The sequence below is a fragment of the Panthera tigris genome, chromosome F3, assembly GCF_018350195.1.
Source record: "Panthera tigris isolate Pti1 chromosome F3, P.tigris_Pti1_mat1.1, whole genome shotgun sequence".
Classification (NCBI taxonomy): Eukaryota; Metazoa; Chordata; class Mammalia; order Carnivora; family Felidae; genus Panthera; species Panthera tigris.
Window position 1 is genome coordinate 21,350,289 of NC_056678.1, and position 19,054 is coordinate 21,369,342.

Below are 19,054 nucleotides of genomic sequence, written 5' to 3' on the forward strand. Positions count from 1 at the left end.
ATCACCTGTACTTTTATCATCCAGAAAAGCTGATTTTTTAAAATTTAAATTTCAGTTCGCTAACATAGTGTAATTAGTTTCAGGTGTTTAATATAGTGATTCAACCCTTCATACAACACCTGGTGCTCATTGCAAGTGCCCTCCTTAATCCCTATCACCTATTGACCCCTTCGCCTCTCTAGCCATCATCTGGTTCTCTGTAGTTAAAGGTCTGTTTCTTGGTGTGCCTCTTTTCCCCCCCGCTTTGCTTGTTTGTTTTGTTTCTTCAAGTTCACATATGAGTGAAATCATATGGTATTTTTCTTGCCCTGACTTATTTCAAAAAGGATACCTACACTCAGATGTTTATAATATCATTATCTACAATAGCCAAATTATGGAAATAGCCTGTGTCCATTGACTGATGAATGGATAAGGAAGATGTGGTATATACGTACACTGGAATATTATTCAACCATAAAAAAGAATGAAATCTTGCCATTTCCAATGATGTACATAGAGCTAGAGAGTATTATGCTAAGTACTTTTTCTTTTTTTAAATAGAATCATTCTGGTCCAGGTTTGTGACCTGCTTTTTTAAGTCCTAACTGTGAATTGTGAACATCCCACACTGTTAAATATTGTAATGCAACATAATTAAAAAATTGTTTTTAGTGTCTATTTTTGAGAGAGAGAGAGACAGAGAGAGACAGAGCATGAGCAGGGGAGGGACAGAGAAAGAGGGAGACACAATTCGAAGCAGACTCCAGGCTCTGAGCTGTCAGCACAGAGCCCAACGTGGGGCTCAGACTGAGGAACCATGAGATCATGACCTGAGCCGAAGGTGGACACTTAACCGACTGAACCACCCAGGTGCCCCACCAATACAATTTTTAATGGGAGTAGGATGCACCATAATGTATTTAACTTGTAACTTTTGTTAGGCACTAAGGCTGTTTCTAGTGTTTGCTATTAAAAATAGCCTTGTGGGGGCACCTCGCTGGTTCAGTCAGTAGAGTGTGTGAGTCTTAATCTCAGGGTCATGAGTTTAAGCTCCACGTTGGGCATGGAGCCTAGTTAAAAAAATAAAAATAGCCTTGTGATGAAAATCTTGTTCAAATTTGCATATATCCGCTACTCCACAGAATAAATTTCTAGAGCAACAGTCACTGCATCAAAAGGAGTGTGTATTTTTATGTGGTTAAGTTGTCCTCGTAAAAGTTTCAGGTAGCACTGAGATAAGGTGCGTAAGGAATGTGCTTCTTGTACCTTTGATGATACTCAGTATCTCTCCCTCACCACCAACCCAGTATGTTCGGTCTCCCAATGCTTTTCTAATGCCTTCTGGCATATTATCCCTTCATAACACTCTGTGGATCTTTTCATGATATTTTTTATAATTGCAATTATATTTATGATTGTTTCATGTCTGTCTCTCCACACCAGACTGCAAGTTCCAGGAGGGCAGTGACCATATCTAGTTTATTGACCCCTACAGTGTGCAGCACATGTGTTCAGTACATTTTTGTTGAATGAATGGGCATTATTATAAAATTAATTTTCCAATATGATAGGTAACTATATTAGACTATTGTCTTTTTATGAGCTTGATGCTTTTATTGCTTAATATTTATCAGTTGCCTATTTAAGTCTTTATCCTTTTTTCTGGGGAGTCCATCTTTTTGATTCAAAGTTCTTCTCTGCCTCTTTGTTCCTAGAGGCTCCTCTCTGAATATGGTATTTTTTCGCATCACTTTCCATCTTTATTTATGCCCTGATAATGTTTTGTTCACTTGATTTATTCATTCTTTTTGTTTGGTATTTAGGCATCTGGGACTGGAGGATTATTGAAATCAGAGGCCCCTCTTGATTACTTTCCTTATGTCAGTCACTGATTACCTTCCTTTCTTACCCCTGCCCCCGGCCCCCATTTTAATTTCTACCCTCCAATTATAGATATCTCCAAGATTAACTGGACTTTAAAAAAATCTCCCCACCCCATTCAGTTTAAAGTTAGCTTAATATAGTGGTCTAGCTTGAGGCTAAAACCCAGTTTTTTACTTTTTAAAAAAAAATTAAAAAAAATTTTTTTAATGTTTATTCACATTTGAGAGAGAGAGAGACAGAGCACAAGCTGGGGTTGAGGGCAGAGAGAGGAGGAGATACAGAATCTGAAGGAGGCTCCAGGCTCTGAACTGTCAGTACAGAGCCCGATGTGGGGCTTGAACTCACGAACCACGAGCTCGTGACGTGAGCCAAAGTCAGACATTTAACCAACTGAGCCACCCAGGCACCCTGAAGAAAAAATTTTTTTTAATGTTTATTTTTGAGAGAGAGAGAGAGAGAGAGAGAGAGAGAGAGAGAGAGAGAGAGAGAGAGAGAGAGAGAGAGGGAAGGGCAGAGAGAGAGGGAGATACAGAATCCAAAAGCAGGCTCCAGGCTCCAAGCTGTCGATACAGAGCCTGATGTGGGGCTCGAACTCAGGAACTGTGAGATCGTGACCTGAGCTGAAGTCGGACACTTAACCGACTGAGCCACCCAGGCGCCCCTGTTGTGTTGTTTTTTTTTGTTTTTTTTTTTTTTTTCCTTCTTGAGAAACACTCTGTTCCTAGGTAAGAGCATTGTAAACCCAGGCTTGGTAACTGTTTTCTCTAAAGGGCCACATGGTAAATATTTGAGGCGCTGTTATAAACACCCAACTCTGCCCTTGTGGTGCGAAAAGCAATCATGTGAATAATGTGTAAATGAGTGAGTGTGGCCATGTTCCATTAAAACTTTATGAATACTGGAATTTGAATTTCATATAATTTTCATGTGTCACAAAATATTATTTTCTCCCCTAGCTGTTTAAAAATGTTGAGACAATTTTTAGCTTGTGATTTGCCTGTTACAAGCCATAGTTCAGAGGGAAAAATGACATTTGTAATCCTCATCCTGTTACCTCCCAGTTTCTCAAGCTTTTGGAATTGATTGAAAAACAGCAAAATCCTATCTCTGTGTTCCCAGGTCCTTTTTCCTTCTAAACTGTATAGTCTTTGAGGCTGTTTCCCTGGCCTCTTCCTATTCATCCCTCAGCAGTTCCCTCCTTTGCACGGTGTTCTTTCCTAATTTCCCGGATTCCATGTCCCACCTTTGTCGTGCCCCCTCTCTCTAGTCTGACTTGCTTAGTGCCCTGGTGAAGACGCCTGCCCTCAGTTTTCGTGGCCTCCCAGTTGGTCGTCCACCCTCCCAGTATCATTTTCTGCTGCTGCCAGATTAAACTTCTGATGATGCCTCTCCCCTGCTAAAAATCTCCAACATATGGATTTGTCTACATAACCTGGTGAAACTCCTTAGTTTGGCATCTGAAGTATTCTGTAGTACTTCCTTCTCCTTTTGTCAGTGTTCTCTTCTGCTCTTTCCTTATTCCCTTCAGGCAAATTATTATTATTTTATTCCTTTTTTCCTGTGTTCATGAAGTTTCTTATACCTTTATTGCCTTCTCTACCGCCCTTCTCTGTGATGTTCCCCGGCTCTTCAAAAAGGAAGCCTTCGTTACATTTATAACTTAGTGTGATAATATGTCCTTGTGCAATTCTGCACCTCTTCAGTGATGCTCAGAGTCAGCCTTAGCTTATAGTGGTTTATCCATTTATCTCCTTTCCCTACTTAATTTTAAGGGGCTTGAGAAGAATGGCACTGAGGTGACTGTGTGTGTGTGTGTGTGTGTGTCCCCTGAAACACCTAGCACAGTGATAAGAAGTTGTTGTATTGAATCTTCAAATGAGGGGAGCATGTTGGGATGTGAAGAATCCGTTACCTTTAGATGCTCTTACTGTTCACTGGGAGAGCTTTAGGGGGTTATCTCATGGCGATTCAGAAGATGTATGAAGAACATAAGCCCAAGGGCTGAGGCTTTTTGTGAAAGCTAGTGATATAATAATCTTAGGAACCTAATCCGCCCCCCCCCCCATCCCCTTTCCCTGTCAACCTTAAGAGATAGTGAAATTCATTTTTCAGATGAGGAAACTGAGACCTAAAAAGGTTACACAGTTTGTAACTAATAACAGGCCAAGTGTCAACAAGAAGAAAGATGAAAAAATGCAAAGTTTAGAAGGAAAAAGTATTAATAATGTTTGCATCTGTGTGATAAAATTTTAGGTAATTTGTTGTTTTTCTCTTTTGTGTCTTTTCTAACATATTTTTTCCACTCATTGTCTTTAAACATAACTGCATGATCTTTCATTCCACTTTAGATCTCCCTGCTGTAGCTGTTCCCTGGGTGTGGGCTGTCTGCATATGCTCTGTGCTTCTCTGACCATGCTTGCCTGTGCTTCCAGCTTGCTTTTCCGAGTATTCCTGTACATCTTCTGCCTTACTGGGGCCTCTCCATGCCATTGGCTTCTCTCAGCTAAAATCCTGAGTCCCCTGTTGTCTTAACTTTGGCCTCTCCTGTTTTCCTTTAGAACTGCCGGTCTGTTGCCCTTGCACAGTCCTCCATCATTTTCTCGCCTTTATTTTTCTACTGTCTCAACTGCCTGAACTTTCTTCCCCTTCCCTCTAACTCTTAGGAATGGGCCTTGCTGCCCAACTCACAGAGAATACTGAAGTCATCAGGTAGTAACTCCACCTGACCCCACATTCTGTATCCTATGCCTCCTGGTTCTTTCTCTCTTTTTTTTCTACTACAGCAGAAGAGCTTTTCCTTCTTGCCAGGCTCAGGTGCTTTCCTGCCTCCCAGGGACCTTCCATCATCCAGTCTCTTCCTTGCATTTGGCATTCACTAAGCATATGTTTAGTAAACACTGAATTTTTTTAAATAGAAGGAAACTAGTAACAAGAATCCTTTCTGGGTACGAGTAGGAGATTGAAAAATTGGATACTCTAGAATCTAATTGTTAAAGAGAATGTTAATTATTCTGGAAAATTGAGAGTGTTTAGTTTTATAGATTCCATCTATTTTAGAGGTATTTTACATGGTATGAAATGCTACAGTGCCTCTTAAGAACAATGTTTTACCCATTTGATTGAAATAAAATGTCCTGTGGTAGATGTTTCCTTTTACATATTGTTCATATTTATCTTTGATCTTTTTGGATTATAACCTGAACTACTTTTTTTTTTTCATAGTTGGAGAACACATTCAAATCAGTTATTGCACAAATTGGGCCTGGAGGGACTATCAATCCAGAACTAAAACATAAGATAAAATTGGTAAGTATTTTCTGTTTCTGGGAAATGAATAGGGATGATTGATTGTACAATTTAAAAATTTTTTAATGTTGGTTTGTTTTTGAAAGAGCACGAGCAAGGGAGGGGTAGAGAGAGAGGGAGACACAGAATCCACAGCAGGTTCCAGGCTCTCAGCTGTCAGCACAGAGACAGATGTGGGACTCAAACTCACAAACTGCTAGATCATGACCTGAGCTGAAAAGTTGGCGTTGAACAGACTAAGCCACCCAGGCACCTCTAATTATATATTTAGATCTCATTTGTGGTTAAATTTAATTTGCCTGTAAGTATTTATTAGTTTTACACATATACCTGATCTTTTCAAATATATAGCAAATGGAGTGGCTATTCGTTTAAGATCAGAAAAAAAAATACCCACTCCTAAAATTTTTTAATGTTTTCAAAATTATTTTAAAAATTGAAGTGCCAGAAATGCTGCCTGCCTTTTGTTCTTCCCCTTACCCCAATAAATTGTTAGCAAACAGTTCAAGGTCTTTACAGTATCAGTTTCGTACATATGTATGTCAAATATTCTAAAAGTTATGTGGCATTTTACTCTGTCGATGTACTATGTTTCATTTATAAGATGTGCAGTTAATTAAATTGGGTTATTCTAGCCTTGGCTATTAAAAAATACTACAGGTAATGTCCTCAAACATGTATCTAGAAGTAGACTTGCCAAAGGTATTGAATAGTGTCGTTTTGGTCATTAATACCTAATTACCCTCTAAAAGGTTTGAACAGATTGACACCCCAAGTGACCGTGAAATGTTACTATCCAATTGGGTTTTTGTAATTTATACCCCTTGATTTTTACATTGAGCATCTTTTCATATGCTTAGTAGCCATTTGTATTTCTTATGTGAATTGCTTTTTCTTGTCTTTGGCTTAATGTGTTGTTTTTCCCTATTAACTTGTGAAAGTTCTTTGCCTGTTACGTATCAGGCTAAAGGGTATGTACACTTGAAATTTTGGCAGGAGCTATTCTTATTTGAATGGTCAGAGTGCCATTACAACTCTTACTGCTTTTGAAGTTATTCCATTTCTGATGTCATGATTTTACTGGGAGAAATGCAAAAACCATGGTGCATTCAAATCCTGCTTTTTTGTTTGGACATTTGACCATGTATCCAACGATTATTTAAGGATGTTGAATATGATTTTTTTATGGTAATAAAAAGGAGAAAAATTAAGTATTCACTGGTAAAGCATTGGTTAAATTAACTACCCAAACTAGACAACATCATGTGGCTCATAAAAATGTTTCTTTATCTCTCACTTAATTTACATGGGAGTATCTTCTGGACATATTGTTAGACTTTAAAAACAGGGTTTATAGAATAGCATGTTAAGTGTGGTCCTTTCATGTAAAATCATGTGTAATGTGTGTGTACATAAAGGGGTTTCTAAAAGGATGATTTCTGAAAACCAGCAGCAGCTATCTCTGGGTCACAGGATTTTGGAGTCATTTTTATATTTTTCTGAAACTTGATTTAGACTTTTTAATTAAATATGTAAAATTTGGAAAAATCTGGGAAAACAAAGCTTTTTATACTTCAAGGGGATAGAATAAGTTTGCTTTTAGGAATTTTTCCTAAAAATTGGACAAGTGTGAAAGATGCAAATAAGAGAATAATTATAAGATTTGTGATGATAATAAACAGGACACAACCATAAAGAGAGGATCTAGTAAATAAATTTAAATATATTGAATTATTAGAAAACCCTATAACCAGTAAATATGTTGATCCGTATTTACTGCCATGGAAAGATGGTGGTATGATAATAAAAACTTGTTATGGAAATGACCTTATTTTTTATATTAAATATAGATATTTTTATGTGCATATGGACAACAATGACTATGGATAATTTTTTTCTTTGCTTAGTGGTATTTTTTCAAAGTTTTCTATAGTGTCCATTGTATTTTTTCCTTCCATTTAAAATACTTGAAGCTATGCTGTAGGGTATTTATTTTATGTGAGCTAAAGCTAAATATGTTTGCTAAAGATTTGTAGGAATTTCTGGAGAGCTGTGGCATTGCAGTGTTATGTAAGAATGATTTCCCACTCTGGAAACATTGGAAATCACTGCCTTTGTTTGGTTATAACCTTTTTTAAAACTGGAAACTGATCTAAATTATTGTGACTTTTAATTCATTCACTCAATAATTTTTTTTTTACCTTTATTACTATTTAAGTTTATACTGTTTTATTTTAATACTTTGTTAGCAGCATCCTAATGGTGTCTATTTATATTGCATTTTATTTTCTATTAGGTTGTATCCAAATTTCCAGAGGGTTTGCTTATTTCTAAACTTCTTGGAGAGTTTGAGGTGAGTATTTTTTTTTTTTTTTTTTTAATGGCTTATGTTTCTTGTGATGGATAGAAATTTTGTTGCCACTCCTGGGATCTTCCAAGTGTGTGCCCTAGAACTTAAATATTTTGTTTTGCATTTTGGTATCCTTTTCTTTAGCAAAAGAGTTAAGAATATGGTGCTTTGTAAGTACTTCATTATACATAGGAAGGATATCTTTACCACTTAAAATTATTATTAGAATCAAAGTTAATTTATTTTTAAGGCCTGACAATACCAAGTGTTAGTCGGCATGTGGAGAAACCAAATACGTCCTCCACTGCTTGTGCAACAGAGCCCCTTTGGAGAGCATTTTGTCAGTATCAAGTAAAGTTGAAGATTTGCACCCCCAGTGATCCAGCATTTCCACTTCTAATGTACACTCTAGAGAAACTGCTGCATGTGTGCACATGCACACATATGTAAGATGTGCACGTGGCAGCAGAGTAAAAAGTGGAAACAGATTAAACGACTGTCATAGGAAGATGGATAAATTGAGGTGGACATTGATGCACTGGAATAATACACAGTAGATAAAATGAACTAGGTTTGTTGTGCAATGCAGATCATTTTTGGAGCCATCTGTTGAGTGAAAAAAATCAAGCTGCAGAAGGGTAATTCAGTTATTACTGTAAATCCAATTAAAAAAAAATGCTAAGACCTGTATGAGTTCTATGCCAAGCTGCATTCTGACTGCTTTTCATATTGTAATTCATTTGACTTTCACAACAGACTGAGGCACACAGCAGTGACTTGCCTAAGGGTCACATAGCCAGTAACAGGTAGATCCAGGATTTGAACCCTAGGCATCCTGGCTTCAGAATCCTAAATCTTAACTACTGTGCCATGAAAACTGTCATATATTCGCAGATAAAAACACAGATATTGTGATATACTACCACATAATAGTTAAGATACATTAACCTTTATGTGCTAGTTAAAAAAATTTTTTTTTAATGTTTATTTTTGGGAGACTGAGAGAGGCAGAGCATGAGTGGGGGAGGGGCAGAGAGAGAGAGGGAGATACAGAATCTGAAGGAGGCTCCAGGCTCTAGGCTCTGAGCTGTCAGCACAGAGCCTGACCTGGGGCTCAAACCCATGAACAGCGAGATCATGACTCAGATGCTTAACTGACTGAGCCACCCAGGTGCCCCTGTGCTAGTTTATAAATGATACGTAAAGTCAGGATATTATTTACTCAGAGAGTTTTGTGAAGTTGTAATGACTTCAAAATGAAATGCTTAGAACAGTGCCTGCCATTGCTCAATAAATATTAACTCTTAGAAGAAAAAGAAAGATTGAAAAGACACACATCATGGCTTGGGGTAGTGATAGAGAAAGCTTAACACTGTTTAAAAAAAATGAATCTTTTAGAGCCACACAGTTTATTTCAAATGAACTTAAACAAGGGCTCTTTTTTTTTTAATCAGAAAATTAACTTATCTAATGAAATTCCAGAAAAAAGTCTATAATAGAATATGACTTAATTATCACAAATCTATGGATGAAATCAATCTCCTATGCCAGATTCATAACTCAAAGTGAATAGTTTTATACCACAAATGTAGCTTATGATAAAGTTCATGGCATTAAGGTTGCAAGTCAGCAATCTTGGAGAAATTAAAACAAACCTTTTAGGCTAGTATCCAAAATCTATAAAGAGCTCCCCAAACTCCACACCCGAAAAACAAATAACCCAGTGAAGAAATGGGCAGAAAATATGAATAGACACTTCTCTAAAGAAGACATCGGATGGCCAACAGGCACATGAAAAGATGCTCAACGTCGCTCCTCATCAGGGAAATACAAATCAAAACCACACTCAGATATCACCTCACGCCAGTCAGAGTGGCCAAAATGAACAAATCAGGAGACTATAGATGCTGGAGAGGATGTGGAGAAACGGGAAGCCTCTTGCACTGTTGGTGGGAATGCAAATTGGTGCGGCCACTCTGGAAAACAGTGTGGAGGTTCCTCAAAAAATTAAAAATAGACCTACCTTATGACCCAGCAGTAGCACTGCTAGGAATTTACCCAAGAGATACAGGAGTACTGATGCATAAGGGCACTTGTACCCCAATGTTTCTAGCAGCACTCTCAACAATAGCCAAATTATGGAAAGAGCCTAAATGTCCATCAACTGATGAATGGATAAAGAAATTGTGGTTTATATACACAATGGAGTACTATGTGGCAATGAGAAAGAATGAAATATGGCCCTTTGTAGCAACGTGGATGGAACTGGAGAGTGTGATGCTAAGTGAAATAAGCCATACAGAGAAAGACAGATACCATATGGTTTCACTCTTATTGTGGATCCTGAGAAACTTAACAGAAACCCATGGGGGAGGGGAAGGAAAAAAAAAAAAGAGGTTAGAGTGGGAGAAAGCCAAAGCATAAGAGACTTAAAAACTGAGAACAAACTGAGGGTTGATGGGGGGTGGGTGATGGGTATTGAGGAGGGTACCTTTTGGGATGAGCACTGGGTGTTTTATGGAAACCAATTTGACAATAAATTTCATATATTGAAAAAAAAAACCTTTTAATGTTACAGCAGAGCTCTTTGCTCTTCCTAGTAAACAGATTTATGCAGAAATTCACCTTGATGATTAGAAGTATATACTAAGTATAGATTTAATTTAACTTTTGTTCTAACTTGTGGAAACACTTGCTTAACCTTTATTTATGCAACATGATATAAAAGCTACCTTTATGATTTGCTCTCTTGAAATACCTGGTGAGTAGTCTATCATTTGTTCAAGATCCCTTGTTAAATTGCTAATTGAAGGGAAGATACAGTGCAGTGGCAGCATAGTTTTTGGCTTCTCCTGAGGCTCCACATAAAGAGAGAAAACCAGATAGCAAAACCAGAACTCCACTGATAATATCTACAACAAAACTGGGTAATATATTTTCTAAGAACAATTGTGTGGGGAGTAGTTACCAGCAGCCACAAGGTCTTACTGATACCAGTGTCTGTGTCAGGGTAAAAGAGGGAAGCAGGGGAGCCAATGTCTGATGGATTTAGAAACAAAAAACTATGAAATAACCATCAGATATTCAGTAGATAGTACAGCAAGCCATTTTGAAAACAGCAGCTGAGACTGGATAATATTTTGATATATCTAATAGCAGAGAGTGCAAAGCACATGTATCTAAAAGCAGGGAGTGTTTCATGGTAAGCCTTGAATTAGGCTGGAACATATAGTTACCTGTGAATTCTTGAAATGGACAGGCCAAAACTCTCTTCCAGATAGGACCAAAAATGAGGGAGAAATTGAGCAGGATAGGGACCATAGAAAAAGAAGAGTCCAGATGTAAGTAGGATTAAGGGAAAAGAGCCAGGATGCTTGAAAAACAAGCTACTATATATATATTTTTTATTCATTTTTAAATTTGAATGTAATTGACAACGTTGCATTAGTTTCAGGTGTACCACATAGCAACTTGACAAGTTTAAATATAATGCTGTGTTTACTGAAAGTGTAGCTACCATCTGTCACCATACAATACTGTTATAATATCATGGACTGTATTTCTTGTGCTGTGCCTTAATTTCTGTGACTTATTCTGTAACTAGAAGCCTGTATCTCCCACTTCCCTTTACCCATTTGGCCCCTCCATTCCATCCCCTCCCATCAGTTTTTTCTGTGTGTTTACAAGTCTGATTCTGCTTTTTGTTCTTTGTTTGTTTGTTTGTTTTTTAGATTTCACATATAGTGAACTTATATGGTATTCGTCTCTGACTTATTTCACTTAGCATGATACCTTTTAGATCCATCCATGTTGTTGGCAAGATCCCATTCTTTTTTATGATTGTGTAATTGTGTGTGTGTGTACACCACATATTCCTTATCCATTCATCTACTGATGGATTCTTAGGCTGCTTCCATATCTTGGATATTGTAAATAATGCTGCAATAAATATAGGGGTGCATAAATTAGTGTTTTCATTTTCTTTGGGTAAATTACCCAATAGCGGAATTATTGGATTATCCTGTATTTCTATTTTTAATTTTTTGAGGGATATCTACAGTGGTTATAGTAGGATACTATATTTTTTAACAGTATATGAAAATAGTAGAAGAAGGAACTCTGTGTAGCAGAAAAGCCATCCAGAGTGATGTTTTACAAATTAGGAGAAAGAATTTCACCTAAAACATGCAACAGAAGAGGATCAGGGTCAAACCTCTTCATTGTGTTAAGAAAAAAGAGAAGAAGAAGTAGAATATATTTACAGGTAGTGAAAGTATATCAGAAACACATGCCCCTAGTACAGATCAAAACTGAATCTTCTTTTTCAAAATGATACATTGAGAAAGTGATATAATACATGATATAAAACATAAATCCAAAATACATGAGTTTGAAAATAAGGTAATAATAGACTGGAAAGAATGGGAAATGAAAGAAAAAGTCATTTCCAAAATGAAGACTAAACTGCAAAGATGACAAGAGCAAAAATGCAACAGATAATGCTCTCAGAAAAACAAATATGAGGAACCTTTTGAAAATCAAAAGGAAATGAAGGAAACACTGGGCATCCAGGCATAAAAAAGTCTGTAAGGTTTTTGAAATATAGTGAGAAACTCAGGTATGCAAATAAATTAAGATGATACTATGTCTGAGTAGCATATATTGGAACAGTCTTGAACGTATTACCAATTCTGGACGTAGCGTAAAAAAACTGTCTGAAGTTACTAGATCAATATCTAAAAGTAGGCAGAAACTGGACAGGATTCAGTATTTGCAAGAGGGAAGGCTCCCACCCTGTTTTTGTTTTGGCACCTCTTGTTTGCCTAGATTTTGTCCTGATTGTGGTTCCCATCCAATGTTTGGAATTTGGACAAAAAAATGAGAAGTTTTTACTTCCTTAAGTAACCAAAGGAGCTACATAAGCAGCTGAGAAATGAGAAATTTTAGGATGGAGACAGCTACAGAGAAGTTGCATCAAGTTCTGCATGTAAATTCTGCCCAAATCTCTGGCTGACAGTTGAACTGCACATAGGGTAGGCTCAAAGCAGCCTACTAAGGCTAAAAGAACTGAATATGTTTCGGCTGTTGACCATTACAGAGAGGCAAACTTTGTGTTTAAGTTCAGCCAAATTAATTCCCTGCTGAAACAAAGCAAAAAGCAATAGTCTTAAAAGGAATATAAATGATTCCTAAGTCTTTACACTCTATAATTCATGATGTCCAGGATATGAAACAAATTACTAAATATATTAAGAAACAAGAAAATGTGATCCTTGGTGAAGAGAAAAAGTAATGCAAACATTGGTAACGCAGATGTTGAAGTTAGAAAAAGCGTTTTAAAGGCACTTTTATAGTCATATAAAAGGATATAAAGAAATACATGTTTTCAGCATTACCTTGATTTCAAAACCAGACAAAGATCCCATTAAAAAGGAAAGCTACAGACCAGTTTTCCTGATGAACATGGATGGAAAAATTCTCAAGAAGATATTAGCCAACCGGATCCAACAATACGTTAAAAAAATTTATTCACCATGATCAAGTGGGATTCATTCCTGGGCTGCAGGGCTGGTTCAGTATCCACAAATCAATCAGTGTGATACATCACATTAATAAAAGAAAGGACAAGAACCACATGATCCTCTCAATAGATGCAGAGAAAGGGTTTGACAAAATAAGGCATCCTTTCTTGATAAAAACCCTCAAGAAAGTAGGGATAGGAGGATCATATCTCAAGATCATAAGAGCTGTATATGAAAGACACACTGCTAATATCATCCTCAATGGCGAAAACCTGAGAGCTTTCCCCCTAAGATCAGGAACACAACAGGGATGTCCACTCTCACCACTGTTAATCAACATGGTATTGGAAGTCTTAGCCTCAGCAATCAGACAACACAAAGAAATAAAAGGCTTCCAACTCACAGAGGAAGTCAAAACGTTTTACTCTTTGCAGATGACATGATACTCTATATGGAAAACCCATAAGATTCCACTAAAAAACTGCTAGAACTGATCCATGAATTCAGCAGTGTCACAGGATATAAAATCAATGCACAGAAATTGGTTGCATTTCTATATACCAATAAGGAAGTAGCAGAAAGAGAAATCAAGGAATTGATCCCGTTTACAATTGCACCAAAACCCATAAAATATCTAGGAATAAACCTGACTGAAGAGGTAAAAAATTTATACACTGAAAACCATAGAAAGCTTATGAAATAAATCGAAGACACACAAAAAAGTAAAAATACTCCATGCTTCTGGATAAGAAGAACAAATATTGTTAAAATGTCAATACTACCCAAAGCAATCTACATATTCAATGCAATCCCTATCAAAATAACACCAGCATTCGTCACCGAGTTAGAACAAACAGTCCTAAAATTTGTATGGAACCAGAAAAGACCCCAAATAGCCAAAGCAATCTTGAAAAAGAAAACCAAAGCAGGAGGCATCACAATTCTGGACTTCAAGCTGTATTACAAAGCTGTAATCATCAAGACAGTATGGTACTGGCACAAGAACAGACACTCAGATCAGTGGCACAGAACAGAGAACCCAGAAATGGACCCACAAACCTATGGCCAATTGATCTCTGACAAAGCAGAAAGAATATCCAATGGAATAAAGACAGTCTCTTCAGCAAGTGGTGCTGGGAAAACTGGACAGCGGCATGCAGAAAAATGAACCTGGACCACTTTCTTACACCATGCACAAAAATAAACTCAAAATGGGTGAAAGACCTCAATGTAAGACCAGAAGCCATCAAAATCCTTGAGGAGAAAGGCAGAACCCTCTGTGACTTAGGCTGCATCAACACGTCTCTGGAGGCAAGGGAAACAAAAGCAAAAATGAACTACTGGGATCTCATCAAGATAAAAAGCTTCTGCACAGTGAAGGAAACAATCAGCAAAACTAAAAGGCACCTGACAGAATGGAAGAAGATACTTGCAAACGACCTATCAGATAAAGGGTTAGTATCCAAAATCTATAAAGAACTTACCAAACTCAACACCCAAAAAACAAATAATCCAGTGAAGAAATGGGCAAAAGACATGAATAGACACTTCTCCAACGAAGACATCCAGATGGCCAACTGACACATGAAAAAGCTTCACATCACTCATCAGGGAAATACAAATCAAAACCACAATGAGATACCACCTCACACCCGTCAGAATGGCTAACATTAACAACTCAGGCAACAACAGATGTTGGAGAGGATGTGGATAAAGAGGAACCCTTTTATACTGCTGGTGGGAATGCAAACTGGTGCAACCACTCTGGAAAACAGTATGGAGGTTCCTTGAAAAATTAAGAATAGAACTACTCTATGACCCAGCAATTCCACTAAGTATTTATACAAAGGATACAGGTGTGCTGTTTCGAAGGGGTACATGCACCTCAATGTTTATAGCAGCGCTGTCAACAATGGCCAAAGTATAGAAAGAGCCCAAGTGTTCATTGACAGATGAATGGATAAAGAAGATATGGTGTGTATACACACACACACACACACACACACAATGGAGTACTACTCGGCAATCAAAAAGAATGAAATCTTTCCATTTGCAACAACGTGGATGGAACTAGAGTGTATTATGCCAAGCAAAACTGGAGAAAGACAAGTATCACGATTTCACTCATGAGGAATTTAAGGTACAAAACAGATGAACGTAAGGGAAGCAAAAATAATATAAAACAGAGAGGGGGACAAAACATAAGAGACTCTTAAATATAAAGAACAAACTAAGTGTTGTTGCAGGGGTTATGGGTGGGGGGATGGGCTAATGGTCAGGGGGCATTAAGGAAGACACCTACTGGGATGAGCCCTTGGTGTTATATGTAGGGAATGAATCACTGGATTCTACTCCTCAAATCATAAGTGCACTATATGCTAACAACTAACTTGGATGTAAATTAAAAAAAAACTTTATTGTCACTGATATGAATATTAAGCAATTTTACTCTGTAAAAATGAATTCCTAGTGGGGAATTCCAATGTAGTTTGATACATTAAAGTTATTTTATGATTACTACACTAAAATTTTTTGAAGATTCTTCTCATTAAAAACCAAGAAAACCTTTGGTAATGACAAAGCAAAAGCTGATTGGAGGTTTTTGAAGTTAATGCTAATATGAATTTCAAGTTATTTTTACAGTGGCTTCATTCAATATGACAAGAACAAAATTTTTTAACTGTGTTGTTTTTATTGGTAATATTTTTCACCATCTTGAGTATTCCTCAGATGTTTTTAAGTTGAATAGTTATGAAATGGAGTATAAGTTATTAACTTACTGAAATTTATATGTGTAATCACAAATGATGACAATTCTTACGAATTTTTCTTTCCCATGTAACCATGCACTGTTTTTTACAGAATTAAATATTGATGAAAACTTAAAAAATAAGAAAATAAAGTTAAATGAAGTCATGAGGTGAGGCTCTAATCCAGTAAGGCTGGTGTCCTTTTAAGAAGAGCAAGAGATACCAGGAGTGCGTGAGTGCAGAGTAAAGTCTATATGAGGGCACAGTGAAAAAGCAGCTGTCAGCAAGCCAAGGAGAAGCCTCCTTGCCATGTATTTGATCTTGAACTTTCCAGCCTCCAGACCTGTGAGAAAATAGAAAAGTCTGTTGTTTAAGCCCCCCCCCCATTTGTGGCATTTTGTTACAGCATCTCTGCTTATACTAATACAATATCTAAGATTTTTACCTATTTAAAAAAAATGCATATGCTCATATTGAATGAACAGATAAAATATGTTAATGGAGAAAAATGATTTTCTAGAACTGGAAATAATAGAAGTAAAAAATTCACTGTAGTATCTTAACAAATTGGAAATGGCAGAAGAAACCATCAGTGAACTTTAAGACAGATCAACAGAAATAATTCAATCTGAAGGACAGAGAAAATAAAGATAAGAAAAAAAGCAGAGTCTGAGAGACTGCTGGGAAAATACCAAGTGGTGTAACATATGTGTAATTGGTGTGGAGAGAAAGGACAAAATATTTGAAAATATGGCTGGAAATATTCCAAATTTTATGAAAAGTTTACAGATTTAAGAAGCCCAGATAATCCCACACAGTGAATACAAAGAAAACCTTACACAGGCACATTCTAGTCAAACTGCAGTAAACCAAAGATAATTAGAAAATTCTGAAAGAAGCCAGAGAAAAATGATTTTCAGAGAAAATCCTGAAAGCACCCAACAAAATGCACACGCTTGAACAATGATACAAATGATGACTGACTTCTCATTAAAAACAATAACAGCTAGAAGATAGTGGAAGTATATCTTTAAAGTGCTCAAAGGAAAAATGTTAGGCCAATATTTTGTATCCAGTGATAGTGTCTTTTTTAATGTAATTAATTTTTTCTTTTATTTATTGAGAGAGCACTCAAACAAGGGAGGGGTAGAGGGGGAGAATCTTAAGCAGGCTCCACACTCAGTGTGGAGTCTGACGTGGGGCTCTGTTTCACACCTGTAAGATCATGATCTGAGCCAAAATCAAGAGTGAGATGCTCAACTGACTGAGTGAGAGACCCAAGTGCCCATCCAATGATGATATCTTTTAAGAATGAAAGTAAAATAAAGACATTTTCAAATAAAAAAATTGAGAATAGTAAGCAGTCCTGCACTATAAGAAATTCTAAAGAACTTTCTTCAGGAGCAATGAAATGATTCTAGATTGGACTTAAATCTGCAGGAAGAATTGAAGAGCACAGGAAATGGGTATATATGAGTTTTCTTTTTATTTATTTTTTAATTTACATCCAATTTAGTTAGCATATAGTGCAACAATGATTTCAGGGTTAGTTACCCATTTAGCCCATCCCCCCTTCCACAACCCCTCTAGTAGCCCTCTGTTCTCTATATTTAAGTCTCTTATGTTTTGTCCCCTCCATATTTTTATATTATTTTTGCTTCCCTTGTGTTCATCTGTTCTGTGTCTTAAAGTCTTCATATGAGTAAAGTCATATGGTATTTGTCTTTCTCTAATTTCGCTTAGCATAATAACCTCTAGTTCCATCCACATATTGTAAATGGCAAGATTTAATTCTTTTTGGTTGCCGAGTAGTACTCCGTGTGTGTGTGTGTGTGTGCGCGTGCGTGTGTGTGTGCGCGCCACATCTTCTTTATCCATTCATTCATCGGTGGACATTTGGGCTCTTTCCATACTTTGGCTATTGTTGATAGTGCTGCTACAAACATTGGGGTGCATGTGTCCCTTTGAAACAGCACACCTGTATCCCTTGGATAAATACCTGGTAGTGCAATTGCTGGGTCGTAGGGTATTCTATTTTTAATTTTTTGAAGAACCTCCATACTATTTTCCAGAGTGGCTGCACCAGTTTGTATTCCCACCAGCAGTGTAAAAGAGATCCTCTTTCTCCACATCCTCTCCAACATCTGTTGTTGCCTGAGTTGTTAATGTTAGCTATTCTGACGGGTGTGAGGTGGTATCTCATTGTGGTTTTGATTTGTATTTCCCTGATGATGAATGATGTGGAGCATTTTTTCATGTGTCAGTTGGCCATCTGGATGTCTTCTTTGGGGAAGTGTCTATTCATGTCTTCTGCCCATTTCTTCACTAGATTTGTTTTTTGGGTGTTGAGTTTGGTAAGTTCTTTATAGATTTTGGATACTAACCCTTTATCTGATGTGTTGTTTGCAAGTATTTTCTCCCATTCTGTCAGGTGCCTTTTAGTTTTGCTGATTGTTTCCTTTGCTATGCAGAAGCTTTTTATTTTGATGAGGTCCCAATTGTTCATTTTTGCATTTGTTTCCCTTGCCTCTGGAGACGTGTTGAGTAAGAAATTGCTGCGGCTAAGATCAAAGAGGTTTTTGCCTACTTCTCAAGGATTTAAAAAAAATTTTTTTTAATGTTTGTTATTGAGAGACGGACACAAAGCATGAGTGGGGGAGGGGTGGTGTGGGGAGACACAGAATCTGAAATAGGCACCAGGCCCTGAACTGTCAGCACAGAGCCCGACATGGGGCTCGAACTCACGGACTGTGAGATCATGACCTGAACCAAAGTCAGTCGCCTAACCAACTGAGCCACCCAGGTGCCCCTCTTCTCAAGGATTTTGGTGACTTCCTGTTACATTTAGGTCTTTCATCCATTTTGAGTTTATTTTTGTGTATGGTGTAAGAAAGTGGTCCAGGTTCATTTTTCTGCATGTTGCTGTCCAGTTTTCCCAGCACCACTTGCTGAAGAGACTGTCTTTACTGCCTTGTCAAAGATTAGTTGGCCATATGTTTGTGGGTCCATTTCTGGGTTCTCTGTTCCATTGGTCTGAATGTCCATTCTTGTGCCAGTACCATACTGTCTTGATGATTACAGCTTTGTAATACAGCTTGAAGTCCAAAATTGTGATGCCTCCTGCTTTGGTTTTCTTTTTCAAGATTGCTTTGGCTATTTGGGGTCTTTTCTGGTTCCATACAAATTTTAGGGCTGTTTGTTCTAACTCGGTGAAGAATGCTTGTGTTATTTTGATAGGGATTGCATTGAATATGTAGATT

At 37.2% G+C, this 19,054-nt stretch overlaps 1 protein-coding gene across 7 annotated transcripts in view; it reads left to right on the top strand.

Moving 5' to 3' along the window:
- Window positions 1–19,054, top strand: part of TDRD5 (tudor domain containing 5) — a 99,523-nt gene that overhangs the window by 19,843 nt on the left and 60,626 nt on the right. For all 7 annotated transcript variants that reach the window (XM_042975981.1, XM_042975983.1, XM_042975979.1 and 4 more), the window contains 2 exons: window positions 5,089–5,172; window positions 7,469–7,525. In XM_042975981.1, the coding sequence (XP_042831915.1) occupies window positions 5,089–5,172; window positions 7,469–7,525 (141 nt within the window). The remainder of the gene's footprint in view (window positions 1–5,088; window positions 5,173–7,468; window positions 7,526–19,054) is intronic.